Source organism: Medicago sativa, chromosome 8 (assembly GCF_051527215.1).
Source record: "Medicago sativa cultivar Bolivia chromosome 8, Bolivia_mono, whole genome shotgun sequence".
NCBI lineage: Eukaryota > Viridiplantae > Streptophyta > Magnoliopsida > Fabales > Fabaceae > Medicago > Medicago sativa.
The window spans coordinates 84,585,153-84,606,952 of record NC_140756.1 but is presented as its reverse complement, the minus strand read 5'-3'; the positions used below and the strand labels follow the sequence as shown (position 1 = coordinate 84,606,952).

The window sequence follows — 21,800 nt, the reverse complement described above, 5'->3', positions numbered from 1 at the left end:
ACACGGTCAACAGGGACAAGTAGAAAGAGAGCACGGAAAAGCAACATGTCTCCTACTCCTCCTAAGCCAATTCCAAAAAATCCCAAGAAGCCAACACCCGTTGAGGTCCACATACCAAACAAAGACCAAATCCCAATTTGGATGCATGGCTTTATTGAAAAGGTTACGGATGTACCCGGTAATGGCCATTGTGGGTTCCGAGCAGTTGCGGTCCTACGTAACTTGACTGTTGATGATCACGTATTAGTCCGGTACAACCTTTACAAAGAGCTTACCGATGTAGAAAATGACCGCTATCGGAGGATGATTAATGATGATAGGCGGTATAACGAGGTCTTGGACGCTCTATCCTACTCCGGTATTGGCATTGCACCACCGGATAAATGGATGACAATGCCGGATATGGGGTTCCTCATCGCACAGAAATTCAACCAAACGGTTGTTGTGTTGTCCATTGGGAAATCAGAAACCTTTTTCCCTCTATGCGGTCCACCGCCGCCTCCAACTATCGACCCGTTGATATGTCTGGCATATGTGAATGACAACCATTTTATGGCCTTGAAATTGAAGGACGGTTGTCCGATTCCTCCCACTTCCACTCTATGGAGACAATACCATCGAGAGGATGCAGACACATGGCCTGATAGATATGTCAGTCGGATGGCAGATTATAATGAGCTAAGTCGGGCGGCGGGTGTTGAGGTCATAGAAGATGATGAAGAGTTGTACGTTGTTGAAAATCTTGATCCCGATGAGAGGGTTGGTGCTGGTCCTGCTCCTAGTGTGAAGGTTGAAGTGGATGATAGTCCCATTGATCTTTCGGCGCCATAGATTAGATATATATCATTAGTTTAGTTGAAATGTATATCATTAGGTGAAATGTGTAATGATATAAATTCAACTTTTTTTGGTATAATGATATATATATATAATCAGTTTTTGATATAATATTTAAATTAATTGTCTTTTATACAAACATATATAATGACTTATTGAAAAAAAAATGATAAAAACCACGATGACATGAAAATCTGTTTCAGTTCTGTGCACTGCTTCATTCCGGATTATATAATCCGGAAATCCCCAAGGGTAATTTTGGAAAAAAATAGGGCGCGCTAGGAAAGGCATAGGGTGGGAAAAGTAATACTCAATTAACAAAGCCACACGATGTATCATGATCCATCGCAAAATTAACAAAATTAACACATATCATGATTCCGTGCATATTGCATGGTACACACAATATTGAAATAACCAGAAACATAAATAAATAAATAAATAAATAAATAAAACTCATCATATCCTCCTTCAAAATAAAAAAAAAAAAAAAACTCATCATATCCATACTTGCATCCAGTAAGAGCTAAGAGCACCATTATCGGTGGTGTCTTTTGGCTATCAAAGTCCACGTGTTGCTACTGTGTCAGGAAGGCATGGATAATTGCACAATAGTTGGTATCTTTTCTTGGCAACCGGTTCCAAACTCTACCACCGTGTCTTTCTCTTTCTCACACACTTTTTTGATATAAATCAATTAAACAATATCATGTAAACTATAAATCAATGGGACCCATTGTAAGTTTTGGAATATATTGTAAGATTAATGGGACCCATTGTAAGTTTTGTAAGAGTGGTATGGATATTTAGAAAATGTAGTTGAGTGGTTTAAATAATTGGAAAGTGTGAAGTAATATAAAGTATTACGTGAGACCCATTTATACCACCCATGTAGAGTGGCATGGATGTGGGTGCTCTAACATACAATTTTCCTCGTCAACAATGTAATGGAGGTGGCATTTAGCCTGGACAAGTCTTAGAGTTTCCCACCATGGGAATGGCCTCTCTAAACAGCCACGTGCCTGTTTTGCCAGTTTTTTATTTTTGATTAAAAAAAAACATTAAAATGTGATAATATATTTTATCTTTGGTATTTTCTGTTTCACCCCCCTTTCATATAACACTGTTAAACACACCTCCATCATATTAGACGATTTGTTTACTAAATTACCCCTCGTTATGATGTGAACTTGAAAAAAATTGGAAGTGTAGAATAAGTTCTGCAGAACCTCATACTCCACTGGTAGAAAACATATAAAACAAACTCTAACATTGAAGAAAGCTATCATTGAAAACAACCATTAAAGCTAGCTGAATCGGTGCATTCTTCCAGATCTGGAACTTGTTTTTTCTTCTTTGTTGTTTGCAACTTGGTGGTTCATCCTTTTTCAGCTGAAGCAAGGTAAGATATTCCATAGATCTGTAATGAATATTTCTTGGAAATTGATTTTGAAAACGAAAGTTGTTGCACTCTAGCTGGATTTCTTCCAACGGATCTATTAGTGGATATAGAGGTTAAATTGCTGCTGGATTTTTAATGAAATTTATAATATCAATTTTAAAGTGTATATAAGATGTAATTAGTATGAGTTATTTAATTTGGTGTTTTTTTTACCTTTTTTTCTAATTCTAATTGGATGAATTTCAACTTGCAGAATGGATCGGGAAGAATCTATTGGGATTTTCAACTGTCATGGACACCCTGATGGCTGCAATTTTCAGACACTTGCAAAGCATGTTCCATATTTAATCCATGAACCTCTTGAGCTACTGGTGCTTGAAGAAGACATCTCGAACCTAACTTCAACCAAAATGAAAAGATGAAGGAGAAGAGATGGTTGTTGATTATGGGTTTGTGAATTGGTATCTAAATGGATTGAATAATTCTAACACACTCATGTTTCTGGTACACGTGTTTAGAAACAAAATAATAGACCTTCAAACATTGTTAATAGAAAATAAAATTGGGCCTTGTTAACGAGTGCCCCGGACACTATTTAAGCATTCCTTATGAAGAAATTATATTTAAAAAAAAAGTAGTAAAAACTTTAATTTTCAATGCAATAAATACACAAACTTTCGTAAAAACTTACTGCTTATTTATTTATGTAACCTATTTTGCATAAGCTAAAAATATGCTTAATCCAAATAGCTCCTAAAACCATAATCCAATCATTAAATAAGGTGATACAAAAGTAAAATAATTTGGGCTTAAAATCAAACTCCAAGATCTTGTAGCTCACGGTCCACACAGGCCCAAACACAATCATTAAAATATTGATATAAGAATAACGTTTGTTTATTATTTGTGTGGGGTCACAATTATTTTCCAAATGTATCACCAATAAGTCACTAAACATTAACCAGTAAAGCATCTCTGCCATTGAAATATAAAAGTAATATATCTATGGTGTTAAACTCACTTGGCCATCATGGGAAAGTCTAACAATTTCCCATTCTAAATGCCACCTGTAATGGAATATAGGGCCTATTTGTATGCTTTCTACTTGTTTTATAGAAGAACGCAAGGAGTTAGTTCCAATGATTTTATTTAAATCAAATTTAAACATGACGGCTAATTAAATATGGTCAAAATATATAAACTTCAAAAATATATTTAAACATTCAAATTTTCCCCATCTAAGCATCCCAAGAACAAGATCAAGGAACAAGCTCAGTATATCAAGACAAAGTGTGGCTGAGACCCCAACGTAACCATCACATGTCCTTTGACCAGGTGTTTGTGTTAGATACTGTAATACATAACCGAATTAAATCATTGGCATTGGAAAGAAGCCGAAAGGGGAACGTAAGAATGTTGGCCAAGATGGAAGGACATCTACAAGAGAGGACGGCAAGAGTAAAACAAGAACCACACCACAACAATTTGCAATTAAACAATGTAAATGATTTTTTCCAACTATAAATACCTGCAATCTGAACTCAGATTGTCTATGCCACCACAATGGGTGCTCTAAATTTAGAAGAACGTCCATTGAAATTTCATTTCATTCCTTACCCTGCACCTGGCCACATGACCCCTCTGTGCGACATTGCTACACTCTTTGCCTCATGCGGTCACCATGTCACCATCATTACTACTCCCTCTAATACCCAAACCCTTCTCAAATCCATCCCTTCCCACAACCACCTCCGCCTTCATACTGTTCCATTTCCTTCCCACCAAGTAGGCCTGCCACTCGGTGTTGAAAACCTTGCCTCTGTCAACAATGTCGACAACTCCTGTAAGATACACCATGCCACCATGCTGCTCCGATCACCCATCAACAACTTTGTGGAGCAAGACTTGCCTGACTGCATTGTGGCTGACTTTATGTTCTTGTGGGTGGATGAGTTGGCAAACAGACTTCACATTCCCAGACTCGCCTTCAACGGTTTCTCACTCTTTGCCATATGTGCCATGGAATCCCTTAAGGCACGCGACTTTGAGTCCTCTATTATTCAAGGTCTTCCTCATTGTATCACATTGAATGCAATGCCACCCAAGGCGTTGACCAAATTTATGGAGCCACTGTTGGAAACGGAGCTCAAAAGCTACGGGCTCATCGTCAACAACTTCACCGAACTTGATGGAGAAGAGTACATCGAGCATTACGAGAAAACAATGGGTCATCGAGCTTGGCATTTGGGACCATCTTCTCTCATTTGTAGAACCACTCAAGAGAAAGCAGACAGGGGACAAACAAGTGTAGTGGACGTGCATGAGTGCTTAAGTTGGCTAAATTCAAAGCAACCCAACTCGGTGCTCTACATATGTTTCGGGAGCCTCTGCCATTTCACTAATAAGCAGTTGTATGAGATTGCAAGCGCAATAGAAGCATCAAGTCACCAATTCATATGGGTTGTCCCCGAGAAGAAAGGGAAAGAGGATGAGAGCAATAACGAGAACGAAATGTGGATGCCAAAGGGATTTGAAGAGAGGAATATTGGGATGATAATAAGGGGGTGGGCCCCACAAGTGGTTATTTTAGGCCACCCTGCTGTCGGTGCATTCTTGACACATTGCGGGTGGAACTCCACCGTGGAAGCCGTTAGTGCAGGGGTTCCAATGATCACGTGGCCAGTGCACGACGAACAATTCTACAATGAGAAGTTGATAACTCAGGTGCGGGGTATTGGTGTGGAGGTTGGTGTGGAGGAGTGGAGCTTCATTGGCTTCATGAAGAAGAAGAAGATAGTGGGTAGAGACATCATAGAGAAGGCTGTGAGGAGGTTGATGGATGGTGGAATTGAAGCTGTTGAAATCAGAAAGCGAGCACAAGAATATGCAATAAAGGCCAAACGAGCTGTTCAAGAAGGTGGTTCATCCCACAAAAATTTAATGGCATTGATTGATGATCTTAAACGACAAAGGGACCTAAGTCATTAGATTCTTAGGGATTTCAACATCATTTATTTATATTTGTTGCTAAGCACACAAAATAAAGGCCAGCTTGAGGCTAAGACCAACAAAAAAACATTGTTGTATTGCCCTAACCGTGCAAATGCCTGTTTGTATTTACATTTATCAAGCAAAACTTATATTGATAATCTTTTTTCTTTTTCAATTTTTCTAAAGTCATATTATACACGTGAATTCAACTATGCAAAATTTGTATAAGTTGTGTACCAGCGTCACCTTAAATTTTTTTGCAATGTAGAAGTCCCTGCATATTAAAGATAAAAAAAAGGGCATTTGTTTTGGTTTATTGTGTCGTGTTAGGCCAGACAAAGAGAGTAGTGTTCAGATGGTGAATTCCTCAAGTTGAATCAATGATGACTTTGGCAAACTAGGCTAATCGAAAGGGTTGTATTGTTCTTTCATCAAAGGCCTCAAGTCATACCCACTCCTCTATCTAAGGTCACTAAATTTTGCTTTAGATCTAAGTATTTAACCAAAATGCCTTCGTCCTTGTTTCCTTCTCTATTGCCTCCATTAATTCATATGTAGGCCACAAAAACGATGCAAAAGCCAATCTGAGGGATCACAATGATGCATGCAGCAGCTTCCCTCAAAAAAAAAAATGATGCATGCAGCAGCTACAGAGGGAGGGGTTCGACGACTACATCAATGAAGGAGAGAGAGCAAACAAAGAAGATGGAGATGAGATGATGCAATGAGGGCAAGGGGAAAGTCAGGGAGAGGTGGTGGTAGGGCTGACAATGAACCGAATCAACTCGAAAATAGTTCGAGATTCGATTCGATAATTGATTCGTTGAACTTGGTTCATGAACCTAATGAGTTGAACATGAACTAAGTATGGTTCGACTCGTTTGTTACAAGCCACCCTTTGGTGGTGTCTTTTATCAAGTCACACCTTAAGGTGTGATTTTCACTTTTTAGTTATAACTTTGCTAAAAGACACCTTCATAAAAGTAAGTTGGTGTCTTTTCGCAAATGCTCATAGAGTAACTTGATAAAAGACACCTTCACAAAAGGTGTCTTCTATCATAACCCATATATATATATGGGTCTTGCTAATGCACACACACATAAAAAATAGAAGGTGTGTGTTAGCAAGCTACACCTTTTTTGTTGGACCAAAATACCCAATTCCTCTTTCTAAAAAACTCAAAACTATTGGGTATGATTGTAATTTAAATATATTGATTATAAAATATGAAATTTCCAATTTTCTCTTTCCATTTGCTATTGGTTTGCAGTCAGTACTTAATTCTATCTACAAAATTAACTTGTGTCATTATTATTATTTTTTTTCCTTCATTTCTAATCTCTTCGTTTGCTTCTCCATCTACCTCCATAATCATGTCCCGTTAAAAAAAATAAAAAACATGGCTATTTCTTCGTCTGTGAAAAACAAGTTCTTTAATATGTATGAACACAATCGTTTAACCATCTAAAAACATGAACAAAAAAAAAGGAATTGTATGATAAGACAAATATTGTACGTAGTATATCAAGATTGGAACATACCACCTGCTTCATTTTTCATAGAGTTTAATCGAATAAAAATCATAATTTGCCTACTTTTGGAGTATGTCCAAAATTAGATTAATGGAAGTTTAGCAAAGGGAGAAGAAAGAGTAACAACAATATTTTTTTCTTTCATCAGAATTTGATAAATTGAAAGAAATAAAGGAGAAAGAAAGTCATAGCAAGATGAAAAAAACTTCTTTCTGTTTTTTTAGAGAGAGAAAGCAAGAGAGCTTGTGAGAGAAATAAAAAATGGAGGAAAGACAAGTCAATTGTTTTAAGGTGACAGAGACATGGTAGAAAGGAATGAGAAGGTATAAAATAGTTTTTTTTTTCTTTTTCTTGTTCTTTTATTTTACATTAATTATTGGAGAGAGAAATGGGGGACCACAGTATATAAGGATGTAGAATTACATTCATACCCATACATTTAATTACTTTTTTAATGTAAAAAATGGTTATTTGGTCCAACTAAAAAGGCGTAGCTTGCTGACACACACCTTCTATTTTTTATGTGTGTGTGCATTAGCAAGACCCTATATATATATATATATATATATGTGTGTGTGTGTGTGTGTGTGTGTGTGTGTTTTCTCTCAAAAATATATATCTACGTGTGTTTATATGATATTTAATTTATTACAAGCTGCTTCTAATAATGTACTTTTTCATAAGAATTGTTACAAATTTGATTAAAAATTAATGAACATTATAATAATAGAGAGAGGAAAAAAAGAAGCTAATAGCTTATGCAATCTTTTAAACAAACATGTGCACTATAATGTAAAAGCTAATAGTCCCACATCGGGGAGTTTTCAAAATATTAGAGTGGAGTATATATATATATATATATATATATATATATATATATATATACACAAGAGAAGTGCGTCTCCGTTATAATGTAAAAGCTATACATGTGGTACATGGATTGTGCTACAGTAGTAATGTACGCTTCATAGTTTTTCTAAAGTTATACTTTGTTTATTTTTTTTTTAAAAATATGTCAAAGACATATTTTTGACAATAAAAAGTTTGTGAAATATACAATTCAAGTAAACGAGTTGAACCTAACGAACCGAACTGTTCGTGAACTTTAAACGAGCTGAACTCGAGCTAAAAAAAAGGTTCGTTTTGAACTCGAGTCGAGTTTCGAACTGAACCAATTCTTATCGAGTCGAGTCGAGCTCAGACAGGTCGACTCGACTCGACTCATTTCCAGCCCTAGGTGGTGGCCAGTAGACGAAGAGGTTATCAAAGCACAAAAACGGTGGAGAAGAACACCACATTTTGATGCATACTCTGCAACAGTGGCAGCGATACAACAACGGGCATGTTGACTCAACATACAACAAAATTTGAACACTACAATACTAAGGCTATAGAGGTTCCCCTGAAAAAAATAATAATACAAAGGCTATAGAGGTATGTGCCATACTCCCTCCGGTCTCAAATATAAGAAAATATTCCTTTTTTAGATTCATTGAGTAGTTAATGTATGTGGTCTACATTGTAAAGCAGATACATTAATTATTCAATGAACCTAAAAAAGGAATCTTTTCTTATATTTGAGACCGGAGGGAGTATATTATTATTTAAATGATTAGAAAATAACTCAACAAAGAATGAAACAACCAGGAAAATAAAAAAATAAATCCAATAATAAATATCATACTAGCGTCCAAAAATATTACACATTCCGTTTTCCTTCCGTATGCAATATAATCCCATGTCATAGCTGATCAGGCGATGATTACCATGGCATATTCCCCCATATTTTTATACGATACGATAAATTTTATCTTTCATATGGTGCCTTTATAAAGAAATGCAAACCATCCACTTGAATATATTTTTTTTATATTTTTGGCTTCAACCTTGTCAACAGAGTATCTTTGGGATAAGCCAAATAATTGTACTAATAAAAAAGGCCAAGCTAAAACACAACATGTACCAAGCTAAACAAAGCAGGACTGTACAAAAGATAGTCTGCATACAAACAAAAAACAGACAGAACTCCAAGAAGATACAAATTGGTAAAATATTCATTGTCCCCAAGAAGAACATGCCATTCAAAACTCAAGTTCACAATCTTGTTGATAGAGTTTGATGCAAGCCATAACCTTTAAGCAAATGCATCCACTATATTTGCCCACAACTAAGCTCACAATATTTAATGGCGTAATTAGATTATTTTGATGTACTCGGTTTGATGAAAACGTTTATACAATGCAATTTTTGCATTAGATAACTGATAAAATCATAGCACTATCTATGCACTTATGTTTGTTAATTACATCCAAGAAGGGTTTAGGTTTCGTATGACCTGCACTAACTATGAAAATGCTATATTCTGCAAACCACCATAAACATGCATAAAGTCACTTTCAATAAAATTGTTATTAATTGTAAAAGGGCCCCAACTTTGCTCACCCCGCTGTTTCTTCAAAACTGCACATGATTCTGAAAATACACTTCCAGACAAGAAAATACATGTCTTTTCCCAAAAAATTCGAAACGGAAAAAAAAAAGTTTTATTTTACAGATGTGTACTTCTGAAGCACTTGTGGGTGGGAAAAGTTGGGGCCTTGTAAAAGTTATCATGATCCATGGCAGAAAAGACAAGGAGATGGGCCTTATTTGGACCAGAGAAAACATGTTGCACTATTCCAATTACTAGACTGACAGAAGGAGTGCATAAACATACTAGTTCAAGTTGAGAAAATTATAAGTTCTTCCTAGGGGGAGGGAGATACAATGGTAGCACTCTTACAGGAAGGAAGCGCCTGTTCTGATTGTGTAGGAAGGATAATCATGAGTTGTAAGATTGGTTTCATAATTCACAACTGTTCTTTTTTCTAGCTGATCTTTCCGAGGGTCTTTAGTAGGACTTTTGTTCTTTCATACTCAACAAAATGTCATGTTCTAATATGCATGTCTTTACTTAACAAAAACTACTTTTTAGACAATATTTATTTAATAGAAACTAAATTTCATTTGAGCATTACTTCTTCCTTTTGCAAAACATTTGATGCACTTCCAATTCATATTTCTATCAATGACTCGAGCCATAGCCATGAATTTCTGATATATTCTTATCTTTCAAAATGGGATCATCCAGGGTTGCGATTATTTTAAACCTTACCAGGACAGTTGTTTAGTAGTATCATTCTAGTCTAGTCCAGACTTTTACAAAATACATTACAAGCACATGAATAAAAAACTATAATATTGTTAAAATGTGAACAGAATTTGCAATCATTATTACAATTCCACCAGAACTTATTTTTATATGATGGAACTATGATCATGATTCATTTTTTTGGTCAGCCTTATTTTCTTAAACACGTGTGATAATGAATCTAAATAAACCATACATAACATAACCTTTATTTTGCTGAACATACACAACTATTGTGGCATCTGAATTTGTTCTCAAATTTCAGTAAAACACATGAAAGACAGCATGAAAATCATGAGCAGAAACTGAAAATCTAAAGTTACATTCATGATTCACCATTGTTCAACCTAAACAGATCAAGTTGCACATTTATGCATCTTAACTTAAAATTACAAAAAAGTGGCAACAAAGCAAAACATCTAAAACAAAACAAAAATCAATAAAAGCTTAAACTTAAATATTGTAACTTACTAGAGCAAACAGTTCAAATCTATTGAGGAGTGTCGAACATTATGATTGTTGTGGTGATGGAATTCTCTTATTGATAGGCTTCATCATCTTGTTACTGTTGTTATTGCTGTCATCGGAAACTGCCTTGGCGAATGCCTCCACAATTCGCTGTTGAGATTCAAGAATCATCTCAGTACGTTTCATTTCCATCTCCATCCTCATAGTTTCAATCTCCCTCGCCATCTCCATCTTCTTTTGCTCCATTCTCACAAACCCATCACCCAACAATTTAATCGCAGATACAACCTCAGTCAATGGATCTCTCTCCCTCTTGTTCCCCAATCCCTTCGTGGCCGTTGCCATTGGTGGAGTATGGTAGTTCTGATTCAGATTAGGATTAGGGTTATATTTCTGATCAGAAGAAAATTTTGATTCAGGTTGTGCCGGTGGATACCTAATCCTAAATCCTCCACCAACACCACTACTACCACCACCACTAAAACCACCACCGATTCCGCCACCGAAACCGTTCTTATACAACTTATTGATACTTCTAGTATTAGATCCATGACCGTTTTTGATATCTAAATACAGATTTTGATCATGATCTTCATCTTCATCATCATCAGCACTATCAGAATCATTGTTTTCAGATTTAACAGGAGAAGGACCTTTCTCCATGGAATCCATAAGCTTAAAGTGAACCCACGCCGAATTGAATCTCGAATGAGGAAGCGAGCGAGCACGTTGAATCTCAGTACGATAACGTTTCCGAAGCTTCTCCATCTTGTGACGGCATTGAACAGGAGTTTTCGACGGAGTAACGTTAGGGCAACGATTTGAAACAGCGTCAGCGACTTCTTGCCAGTGAGTGGCTTTGAGATTACCGCGGCCAAGAGAGTACCATTTGTCACGGTAGGAGTCGATGAGAGCTAGTGTTTCTTCCGGGGACCAACAGGGAGGAGGGAGACGGCGGGTGGAGGGTGGGATAGGGAGTGGAGCAGGGAGAGCGAGAGGGAGGGGGACGGCGGTGGGGGGATCGGAGAGAGGAGGAGGAGTGGTGGTTGAAGGAGGGGAAGACATTGGAAGAGTGACGATGAGAAAAAAGAAGAGGAAGAATGAATTGGTTTTGGGTTTGGTGGTTGGAGGCGTTTGGTAACATAATTGGGTGGTGGGCGGTGGATTTTGAGATGTGGACAGGATAGGACAAGGGGGCACACCACCGAATTGGTGGGGGAAGAAACTAACGTGCGCTCTCACCACACCACGCGCAACTATCCGCGTGTGGCTCACTTGCAGTTACACTAATGTGGGTTGTGTTGAACCGTGACTTTGATGAGTCGATTTTGCTCCTTCATTTATGAGATAGACACGCGTGATAGATCAGTCATATTAATGGATCTAGGTTATGTACTATCCCTTTGGGATATATATCCAGTATCGATACTTTGAGGATACTCGTGAAGTAAAGATCTTCTTCATTTATAACTTTTTTTATTTGTTACAATTTAGAAAAAAATAGACACAAAAAAATAAGTGGTGGGTCCTATCACTAATTGAATCCCATCATCATTATTTTTTGTGTCTACGGTAACAACCCAAAATTTTATATATATTATTTTATTAAAAGAAATAGTGGTAGAAATTCTCATCAATTGAAAAGAAAAAGAAAAACAATTAAATTATATATTTAAGTAACTAAAGTTTCAATTTTTAATATTATGTCCGAAAGTAATTGATATAAATTTTGAGAAGCTAATTATGTTGCTTGTCATGTGGTATATGTATTTTCTCTTTGTTTACCTTTGTGGCGTGTATTTTATTTTGATTGTGGTCAGTGGCGGATCTTCATAGGAGCGGAAGGGAGCCACGGCTCCCCCCAACTTTTTTCTGATTTTTTTATATATATACTGCCACTGCAGGCTTATCTTCTGTGGCCGAGCACTTCTCCCTCACGGCACCCCTTTGGCTGCTGATCTGAAATTTCCGTATCCATGTCGACACCGATTCGATTTTCGACTCCTTTGTTTTGAATTTCGATTGTCTTTGATGAGAAAGAATACAATCTTCTGGAAATCCCCAGTTGCAATCCGAGTAAGAAATGGGTGAATGGAAGAAGCAAAAATGGGTTGCAAAAATTTTGAAGTACCCTGACTCAAGGAAGAAACTGCTGATGGGAAAGATTGAACTTTAATGTATATTCAAATGGATTGAGAAACATGATAAGTAAATTGATCAAGAAATGTTTAAAGGTTTAAGGGTTTGGAGAGAAAGGGGTGAAGAAGACGATAGAACATCTTTTGTGTTTTTTTCTCTCTAAAAAGCACAAATTCTTAAATAGCAAACCCAATTCTGCTTGTTGGGTGTTTTTTGTCTTGAGTTTTTTCTTTTCACAATCCTCAACTAGCTCAGCTTAGTTGTAAACTAAACAGTAGAAGTAGAAGTGTATGTGCAAATATTAATTCTGTTATGATTATTTTGGAAATGGTTCTAACAGTCCCATTGTGGTAAATCCAACTAATGGTTCTTAAAGCCTACATTTTTTTTTTTCTTTTAAGGGATGTGCAAATAATAATTTTGTTAATGTTATTTGAATTTTTAATAATTTTTTTTGAACAAGGCAAAATGTATTATATATGACACCAACTAAGACTTCCCCTTCCCACAAGGCGTACTGAAAGAAAGCTTTGAGAGTCTACAATATAGTTACAAATACACGAAATGAAAAAATGCTAAAATAATCAGATAAATTGTCAGGTAATCTTATGAATTTTAATAAAATTTTGTTGGTCTCTTATGAATTTTAATAATATTTTAGTTAGTATTTATCGCTCCCCCTAACATTTAGGTCAAGATCCGCCACTGATTGTGGTTGTCTAAGTGGTGGGATGAGAATCATGTTTTATTATCATTTTGCATTTTCTATGTGATGCCTTAGTGGCGGGTGAATTTCTTTTCATAAACATGCATATTATATGCATATTCTGTGTGATGCCTCTGTGGCGGGTTAAATATTCTGTGTGATGCCTTAGTGGCGGGCTGACTATATCCGAATCATTTAGTTCTCAGGAGCATGCATCGTACACATAATTGCATTTGAGTCGGTTATATATTTGTGATGTGTTAATTGATCAACTTCTCTTGTTTGTATTTTTTTTCTTTTTGATTGAGAAGTTTTGATACTTTCTAATTTATGACATTGTTTCTTGTGCTTTGAGTATGAACCAATTTGGATAAGGAAATTGACTCTTACATTAAAAAATTGTTGTAGGTACCAAAGAAAGAAATATGAAGTTGATTTGCGATTGAAGCGTACACGGGATCAAAAGTGGGTTTTTATTAAATTGTAAATATGATGTAAAATATTTTTGAAGATTATATTTTTCCTTAGAAATATGTGGAAGTATTTTAGATTTCTTCGGTTAATATGAAAATCAGCTCTTTAAGAATAATTTTTGTATCAGTTTATTTTACTAGTTCTATTATATATATATATATATTTTCTATTGTTTTTTTTAAAGTTTTTATTTAGAAAAAGGAAATAGCTCACATTTTCTAATGAAAACGAATATTTCTAGGTAATGTCTTGGATTAAAATCTGGGGCGTTACATCTATTTCTCTCCAAATTGCAACAAATGGAAAAAGTTAAAAATGGAGAGGAAACTCTTCCGGTGAATACGTACTAACGAAGTATCATAATTAATTATTTAAATTATAAAAAAGATGAAGGGTAAAAAAGATGTTTCCCATGTACGTATCTAGAAAAAAGATGAAGGGTAAAAAGTGAAACAATGTTGTAAAAAATCTATAAAGATGTATATGATTCAATTTTAGATATGCATCAGCAAAATTGTTTATCGATGAACCACTTAAAATTGTACTTTTCGTGGATTAAGATAACGAGGGAGGTGATTCGGTTAATCAACATTAAATAAAATTTGTGTTGAGTTTTTTCAATGATGCTTCTCTCGATATCCCAACATATGAAAATAGTGTGGTTTATAAGAAAACTATTTTTGATCCCTTAACTATTTAGGTAGTATCGCTTTGGTCCCTTAATTAAAATTCGATTTATTTTGGTCCTTTAACTTTCTCTTTGTTACACCTTTTGGTCCTTTCCGTTAGTTTTAATTCAAAAACGTTAGGGTTTCTTCATTTTTTTTCTAGGATTTTTGTTGTTGGAGGTTGATGGAGATGATATGAAGATGAAAAAACTCTTAACGTTTTTGAATTAAAACTAACGTAAATGACCAAAATGTATAACAGAAAGAAAGTTAAGGGATCAAAATAAATCGAATTTTAATTAAGGGACCAAAACGATACTACCTAAATAGTTAAGAGACCAAAAATGCAATTTAGCCAAACTTTTTATTTTTTTTTATTTTGATCACTTGTATTATTTAAAAAAAATTGTGACTTTTATAATAATATATTAATGAAGAGTAATCAATGTTTATTTTTTATAATAATGAAGAGTAATCAACGTTTATTTTCTTCAATTATTTTATATACATATAAGTTTTACTATAAAAATTTTGTTAGTCGTATCGCATCCTAAATTTAAAAAAATTCGCATATCCACGTTTCCGTATCATATCGTGCCTCACATCTATACCCGAATAGCTAATGGATCACACTAGCGTATCATATGCGTCTATAAATCTTTCATAAATGAAAAAATAAATAAATGACGCAACGTTTAAATCCTTTTAATGTTTGATGCTCGAACCAAACAGGTCAACAACAACTCGTACAATACAAGGGTTTTTTAATCATTGAAAAAGACTTATGTCGTCGCAAGTTTAAATCTTAAATACCTAGATGCATAAAATAAACTAGACTAGATATGGAAAAAGTTGTGTACATCCCATGATGATGTATACACATTTAAACAAAGAGAAAAGAGTCCTCCGGCCACCACTACCAAAAAAAAAAAACAAAGAGAAAAGAAAATGATTAAATTCTTACCGTATAATCAAACTAAATGATCAATATGCACTTTTTTAAGCGATTAATATGAATTTCGCAATACAGATAAGAGACCAATAAAGTGTTTAAGACAAAAAAAATTGTTCAATACTTTTAAAAAAAATAAGAGTAGAAGTAAATGAAATTTGAATAAATGTTTGATAAACCTTTTAGTTAGGTTGAAATTTAACTATGTTGTTTTTGCCACCAAATTAATAATTTAGATTTTTTTTAAAGTAATTTTGACTTCTCTTTGTGTTGGTTTGTGCTATTAAGTTGTTTGTGAGGTTTTCTCTCTTGTTGTTAGTTTCACTATAGTTGATTATTATCTTAATGATTTGTCGATCACTATAAATAGTAGGATGATATTGACCATAAGCATTATCTTGATAGTGAAATTTTTTGGTTGGATTACGTCCTGTGATTTTTATTCTCTCATATTGAAAGGAGTTTTACATGTTAAAATTTGAGGTGACCTTATTTATAACTTTTACTTCTTTTATTGTTGTTTTTTTTTTGGTGATGGTTGTGTAGTAAACTGGTTGTTCATGTTCCCCAAGAAAAAAATAATTTAACGCTTTCAATTATTCTATGGTGCCTTTTGTTCCCAACAAATTGGCATCAAAGCTCTAAGTTCTCTTATACTCCATCCGGTCACATTTATAAGCAAAAAAACAACTTTTGAAGTACATTGAAAAATTAATGTATCTGAGCTATAATTATGACCAGATACATTAGTTATTGAATGAACCAAAAAAAATGTTTTTTGCTTATAAATGTGACCGGCGGGAGTAGTAATTAATTTATGGCGAACAATGGAAGCCAGTGAACTTGTATGGTGACATTGAACGAGTCAGACTATGCACTTTGGAAAAGTAAGATCAGTTATGCTTTTTCTTAAGAGTTATCGCTAACATATGTTCATTGTAGCAAAGACAACCAATAAATCGGATGATGATTCAACTCTACTGCATAGACATGTGCGTGGGTAGTGTAAACTCATCAATGTGTTGATGACAATGTTTTAAACAACGTTAGTTAGTGGAGAGAACAATGCAAAATTATTATGGATAGGCTTGAGCAGTTGTATGCGAAGAAGGCAGGTAATTATAAGATGTATTTGATATAAAAGATGTTAAGTTTGAAGCTCCAAGAAAGGACCTCGTGTGCATATGATTTAAATATTTTTAAGAAATTATGAATCAATTGTCTGCTATGAGTATTATGTTTGATGATGAAGTTTAAGGATTGTTTCTTCTTGGTTCCTTGCTAACTCATGAAAATTTTTTAGAATGTTGTTGTATAATTATGTTGTTGATGGTGTGTTGTTAATGGACCTTGTTAAGAGAAATGTTTTGAATGAGGAGATAAGAAAAAAGTCAAAAAAAAAAAAAGTCTTGAGGCTCCTCTTCGCAGTCAAGGGTGTTATTTACATATTGTTAATAAAATAAGGGGACCAAAAATAAAATCAAGTCATTTAGATAAAATCAAATTTAAAATAAGGGCTTATGACTTGGCTCAAAAGCTTCAGATTCCCACTCTCTCCTTCAACGGATTCTCCCTCTTTACCGTCTCCCTCGTGGAATCCCTCAGAATAAGTATTTTACTTCATTCTCACACATATTCTCATTCGGATTCAGGTGCCTTCGTCGTTCCAAAATTTCCTCACCCCTTCAACGGATTCTCCCTCTTTACCGTCTCCCTCATGAAATCCCTCATAATAAGTATTTTACTTCATTCCCACACATATTCTCATTCGGATTCAGGTGCATTCGTCGTTCCAAAATTTCCTCACCCAATCACCATGTGTGCGATCGACAATCTCAAAAGAATGAGATAGAATATACCACAATGAAAAAATTAGAGCCAACACAATTGTGATTGAGTAACACGTGGTAGCTTATTGTTGAGACACACGTGCCAATGACCCATTTATCGAGTTAGTATTATATCCATGATTCAATTTAGTGGAGACTCCTATTTTTTCTTGACAAAAAAAAACCTATTTTTTTTTTAAATAACATGAATATGTTGAATTCAAGTTCACTATGAATACTTCGTAGTATTTTTGTCATGGTATTTTTTTTTGGTCAATTTGTCATGGTATTTTATTTCCAAGGAAGATAGGAAAAAAACACATTCTAGATTCTAGGATAAAAATTCAGTATACACTATTAATAACTCTAGTAATTTTCTTATATATAAAAGTTAACCCGGGTGATTATTTTAGCCCTAATTTTAATCTAAACCCTAATGCTTGGATTTACCCTAATGCTTATTTTCAAATATAACCTTATCTGCTTCTTACTCTTTCTCATTGATCTTAAACAACTTCTCTTCTTATATATCTTCTTATTATATATAAAAGTTAACCCGGGTGATTATTTTAGCCCTAATTTTAACCTAAACCCTAATGTTTGGATTTACTGTTTTAACCCTAATGCTTATTTTCAAATATAACCTTATCTGCTTCTTACTCTTTCTCCTTGATCTTAAACAACTTCTCTTCTTATATATCTTCTTATATATAAAAGTTAACCCGGGTGATTATTTTAGCCCTAATTTTAACCTAAACCCTAATGCTTGGATTTACTGTTTTAACCCTAATGCTTATTTTCAAATATAACCTTATCTGCTTCTTACTCTTTCTCCTTGATCTTAAACAACTTCTCTTCTTATATATCTTCTTATTATATATAAAAGTTAACCCGGATGATTATTTTAGCCCTAATTTTAACCTAAACCCTAATGCTTGGATTTACTGTTTTATAAAAGTTAACACGGGTGACACACCAACCACCAAAACAGGTGGTAAGAAGAGGTCCTATAATAGCATTGACTCTGTGGCTGTTGATGATGGTGAAGCTGGCCAGGCGTCGACCACAAAACCTACCAGATTTGTTCGTGTCAAAATTGAGCCTAAGGACGACAAAGATGTTTAGCTTGCTCGAATGCTGTAGCCGTTTGCTTTGTTATCGAATTCCTTCAATCTGCATAAATCAGACATTTAATAATCCGTGTTTGGTTCAGTCTTTGAAAAATGTTGGTGTCTACCTACTGTCTCCTGTTTTTTCACATGGACAATTGTATGTCGCAATATCGAGGGTTACTTCAAGGGATGGTTTAAAGATGTTGATCAATGATGAGGACGGCCAAGATACTGATGTGACATCAAATGTGGTCTGCATAGAAGTTTTCCGTAATGTGTAGCACTTTGTTTTGTAGTATTGTTGTTATTGCATATTGGTACTATTTTTATGTTGACAGACGTTGGATTTTCTTTTCTTCAATAAACTATGTCATTAAATTTATATGTTATGTTACCGTAACAGGGTCGATGTCGTGGAAATTGTTTAATATGGTACATTACAAAGGTTTCTGGCAATTTATTTTATGAATTGAATTATACTATTTTTTCGATTCAAGTAAAATGTTTACTTTCATATTTGCGTAATATTTGTTCTTTCGTATGACCCGTGCGTTAGCACGGATCGATGGTCTAGTTAAGTTTAAATATTCCCTTGAACCATGACACTACAATGGGGCATACGAATTTGGTACTGTACATCTGTAAAGTGCATGTTATTAGAAAATGAGAGAGAAAGTCTTGGTTGGCAACACTTCAATTTTAGACACATACTCACATAAAACTAACAAAATTAAATAAAAAATATTTAGTCACATCAATTGATATATTATGATTTTATTTTTCTTTAAATTTTTTTGGGTTTTATGTGTGTGCCCAAAATTGAAATGTTGGGTATGTGTCCAAGCAAGACTTTCTCATAAAATGAAATGACAATCATTTATTTCAATTCTAACAGGATTAAGATTTCTTTTAAAAAAACAGGATTAAGATAATAGGAAACTCCTAATCTCTCTTTTACACAAAACTATAATTGTTCAGGTTAAATTACAAAGTACCCTCTTTTGCTTCTTTCTCATCAATTGGTGTCTCTGCTAGTTACGGTTACATAGATCATATGGCTTAGATTATGAGTTTGGTTGCACACGCAATTGCGATGAGAAAAGCATACATGCGATTGCAATAAGTTAATACTCCTTCTCGATTCTCTCCGGTGCCAATTTAGGTGGGCTATTTAGCTTCTTCAAAAAAAAAAGTTAATACTCCTTCTGCGATTGCGATTAAAATATCCTTTTTTTTTTTACGATTGTGATTAAAACAGATTTAAAAACTAGTGATTGCTATTGAAACCTGTTATGTGAAATACAATTGGGATTGTGACAAGTAACACGCTCACACACTGCAGATTGCGATTCACTTTTCTTCATGCGATTGCGATTCACATACGACTGCTACCACAATTCAATCCCAAGTTTCTAAATCGCTTGGCTAAGGCTTCTGATCGTTAAAGGTATTCTCTCCATCATTGTGAGAGCTTTTGTATTTCTCTTCCTGTAAGAGTCTGTGGTGTTGGTATTTTTCAAATGTGGGTACGATGACTGAGGTGAATTTGGAAGATTTATCACTGAGTGATGAGGAGGGATTAAGTTTCGACATTGAGGAGGAAGAAAGTTCTGAACATGACCCTCGTCTTTGTTTGGTCGGACGTTTTCTTGTTAACCGTCCTATTCGGCTTAAGGAGATGAAAATACGAATGTCTGAGGTGTGGCGACCCTTGAAGGGGGTGGCGGTGAAGGAAGCGCAACCAGGGCTGTTCTTGTTCCAATTCTTTCACAAACTGGATACGGAGGAGGTATTGAAGGGCGGTCCGTGGACATATGACAATCACTCTTTGGTTCTGGAAAAGCTGCAAATAGGGGTGCCGTTGAAGGATATAAAATTGAACTATATGAATCTCTGGGTTAGGGTTTATAATTTGCCAACTGGTATGATGAAGGAGAAAGTTGGAATGGGATTAGGGAACTATATTGGAGAGTTTTTGGAATATGATGGAAATAACAATTCTAGCTTCTGGCGTGAGTAGGGGTGGAAATAGGCTAGGCCGGGCCGGGCTTTGTAAGGCCTAAGCCTGACCTACTTCAAAAATTATAGGCCTGAGCCTGACCTATTACCCGTCATAGGCTCATTTTCGAGGCCTGACCTGACCTATTTAAAGGCCCAATGAAGCCTGAAAGCCTATTTAAAAGCCTATTTTACACTAAAGCCTAGCAACACATGTAAGCCTACTACTAAATAGGCCAAAATTTACAAAGGCCTAAAGCACATGAATATATCTGCAAATAAATAATGAAATCTTATGAAGGTCTAATCACAACAATATATGTGCTACTAAATAACTAATCATATGAAGACTTGAGTTTATGAGAAAAAAACTTCAACGATATCAATATTGAAAGATATATTATACATAAAAAGCTTAATAGGCCGGCCCGACGGGCTTAATAGGCTTTTTTGTAAGCCTTAGCCTGGCCTATTTAATTAAATAGGCTTTATAAAAAGCTTGAGCCTGACCTTGTTAATAAACGAGCTGGGCCGAGCTAGGCTTTAAATAGGCTAGGCCATAGGCCCCTGTCGGACGACCTGGCCTGTTCCCACCCCTAGGCGTGAGTATATGAGGTTGAAGGTGAGGTTTGATATCAGACGACCATTGAAGATAGGCAAGAGGATCAAGGCGAATGAGGGAGAATGGTGTGTGGTGAATTTCAAGTATGAGAGGTTAGGAACCTTCTGTTTTGTGTGTGGGGTGCTAGGACACAGCGAGAATATGTGTGAGGTTAGGTTCTCTCATCCAGATGTTACGATTCCAAAACGATGGTCAAACGTTATTAGGGCAGATCCATGGAAGCCGGGTGGGAGGGCGACATCACAATGGTTACGGGAAGATGGGGGTTCTAAGGTTGATAGGGAAAATGAGGGAGGGAGGAGAGCCGAAACAGATGGACAGTCTGAGCCCCATAGGCAGCAGGCGTCTCCGACTTCTGTGGAGAGGGTGACAACAAGTCAGGTACTGGTGGATAAGCAGACTGGTTCTATGCTTATGTCAGATGGGGCCAACGATGGTGTGAAGGATTTAAGGCATGTAAATGCTCCTTTACTTACTTTTACTAATGATATGAGGGCAAGTACATCATGTTCAGCCATTCCCTTGACTATAGATAACCACAACCAGTTGAACAATACTAGTGAAAAGGAAAATAATGCAGACATGGAATATCAGTTTCAGAGAAAGCGTATGCGAGAGGACAAACAACCTGTTGAGGATTCCACAAATCAGACAAACCAGCATTTTTTATCGGCACGTCCTTGCAGCCAGGACTGCTGGGACCAATAATTATTTTGAGTTGGAACTGTCGGGGATTAGGCAGCCCGAGTGCAGTTCCAAATCTTCGAAACCTGGCCCGGGGACACAAACCAGACATTCTTTTCTAACTGTCGTGTGTTAAATTACTCTCGAAATTTCATTAATCTGATTATGGAGGATAGAGAAGCTGGTGATTGGAGA

The 21,800-nt window shown here is 35.5% G+C and overlaps 3 protein-coding genes and 1 long non-coding RNA gene across 4 annotated transcripts; 3 read left to right on the top strand and 1 right to left on the bottom strand.

The window, feature by feature from the left end:
- The first annotated feature begins 1,795 nt into the window (after positions 1-1,795).
- On the top strand, positions 1,796-2,841 carry LOC146902475 (uncharacterized). The gene is made up of 2 exons (XR_015022877.1): positions 1,796-2,239; positions 2,493-2,841. It is a non-coding gene; the product is annotated as an uncharacterized LOC146902475 (long non-coding RNA).
- Positions 2,842-3,459: 618 nt separating this feature from the next.
- On the top strand, positions 3,460-5,267 carry LOC146902474 (UDP-glucosyl transferase 73CC6-like). The gene has a single exon (XM_085735788.1). It carries the CDS (start codon positions 3,803-3,805, stop codon positions 5,225-5,227), a length of 1,425 nt encoding a protein of 474 aa, XP_085591914.1. The 5' UTR covers positions 3,460-3,802; the 3' UTR covers positions 5,228-5,267.
- Positions 5,268-10,248: 4,981 nt separating this feature from the next.
- On the bottom strand, positions 10,249-11,765 carry LOC146902473 (uncharacterized). The gene has a single exon (XM_085735790.1). It carries the CDS (start codon positions 11,484-11,486, stop codon positions 10,464-10,466), a length of 1,023 nt encoding a protein of 340 aa, XP_085591916.1. The 5' UTR covers positions 11,487-11,765; the 3' UTR covers positions 10,249-10,463.
- Positions 11,766-19,832: 8,067 nt separating this feature from the next.
- Positions 19,833-21,629, top strand: LOC146902472 (uncharacterized). The gene is made up of 2 exons (XM_085737142.1): positions 19,833-20,311; positions 20,900-21,629. The coding sequence occupies exons 1-2, from the start codon at positions 19,833-19,835 to the stop codon at positions 21,627-21,629; spliced, it is 1,209 nt and encodes a 402-aa protein (XP_085593268.1).
- Positions 21,630-21,800: the final 171 nt, after the last annotated feature.

Coding starts and splice junctions, on each gene's coding strand:
- LOC146902472 (XM_085737142.1), top strand. CDS start 19,833: ATGACTGAGGTGAATTTGGAAGATTTATCACTGAGTGATGAGGAGGGA. Junction 20,312..20,899: donor AATAACAATTCTAGCTTCTG/GCGTGAGTAGGG, acceptor TCCCACCCCTAG/GCGTGAGTATATGAGGTTGA.
- LOC146902474 (XM_085735788.1), top strand. CDS start 3,803: ATGGGTGCTCTAAATTTAGAAGAACGTCCATTGAAATTTCATTTCATT.
- LOC146902473 (XM_085735790.1), bottom strand. CDS start 11,486: ATGTCTTCCCCTCCTTCAACCACCACTCCTCCTCCTCTCTCCGATCCC.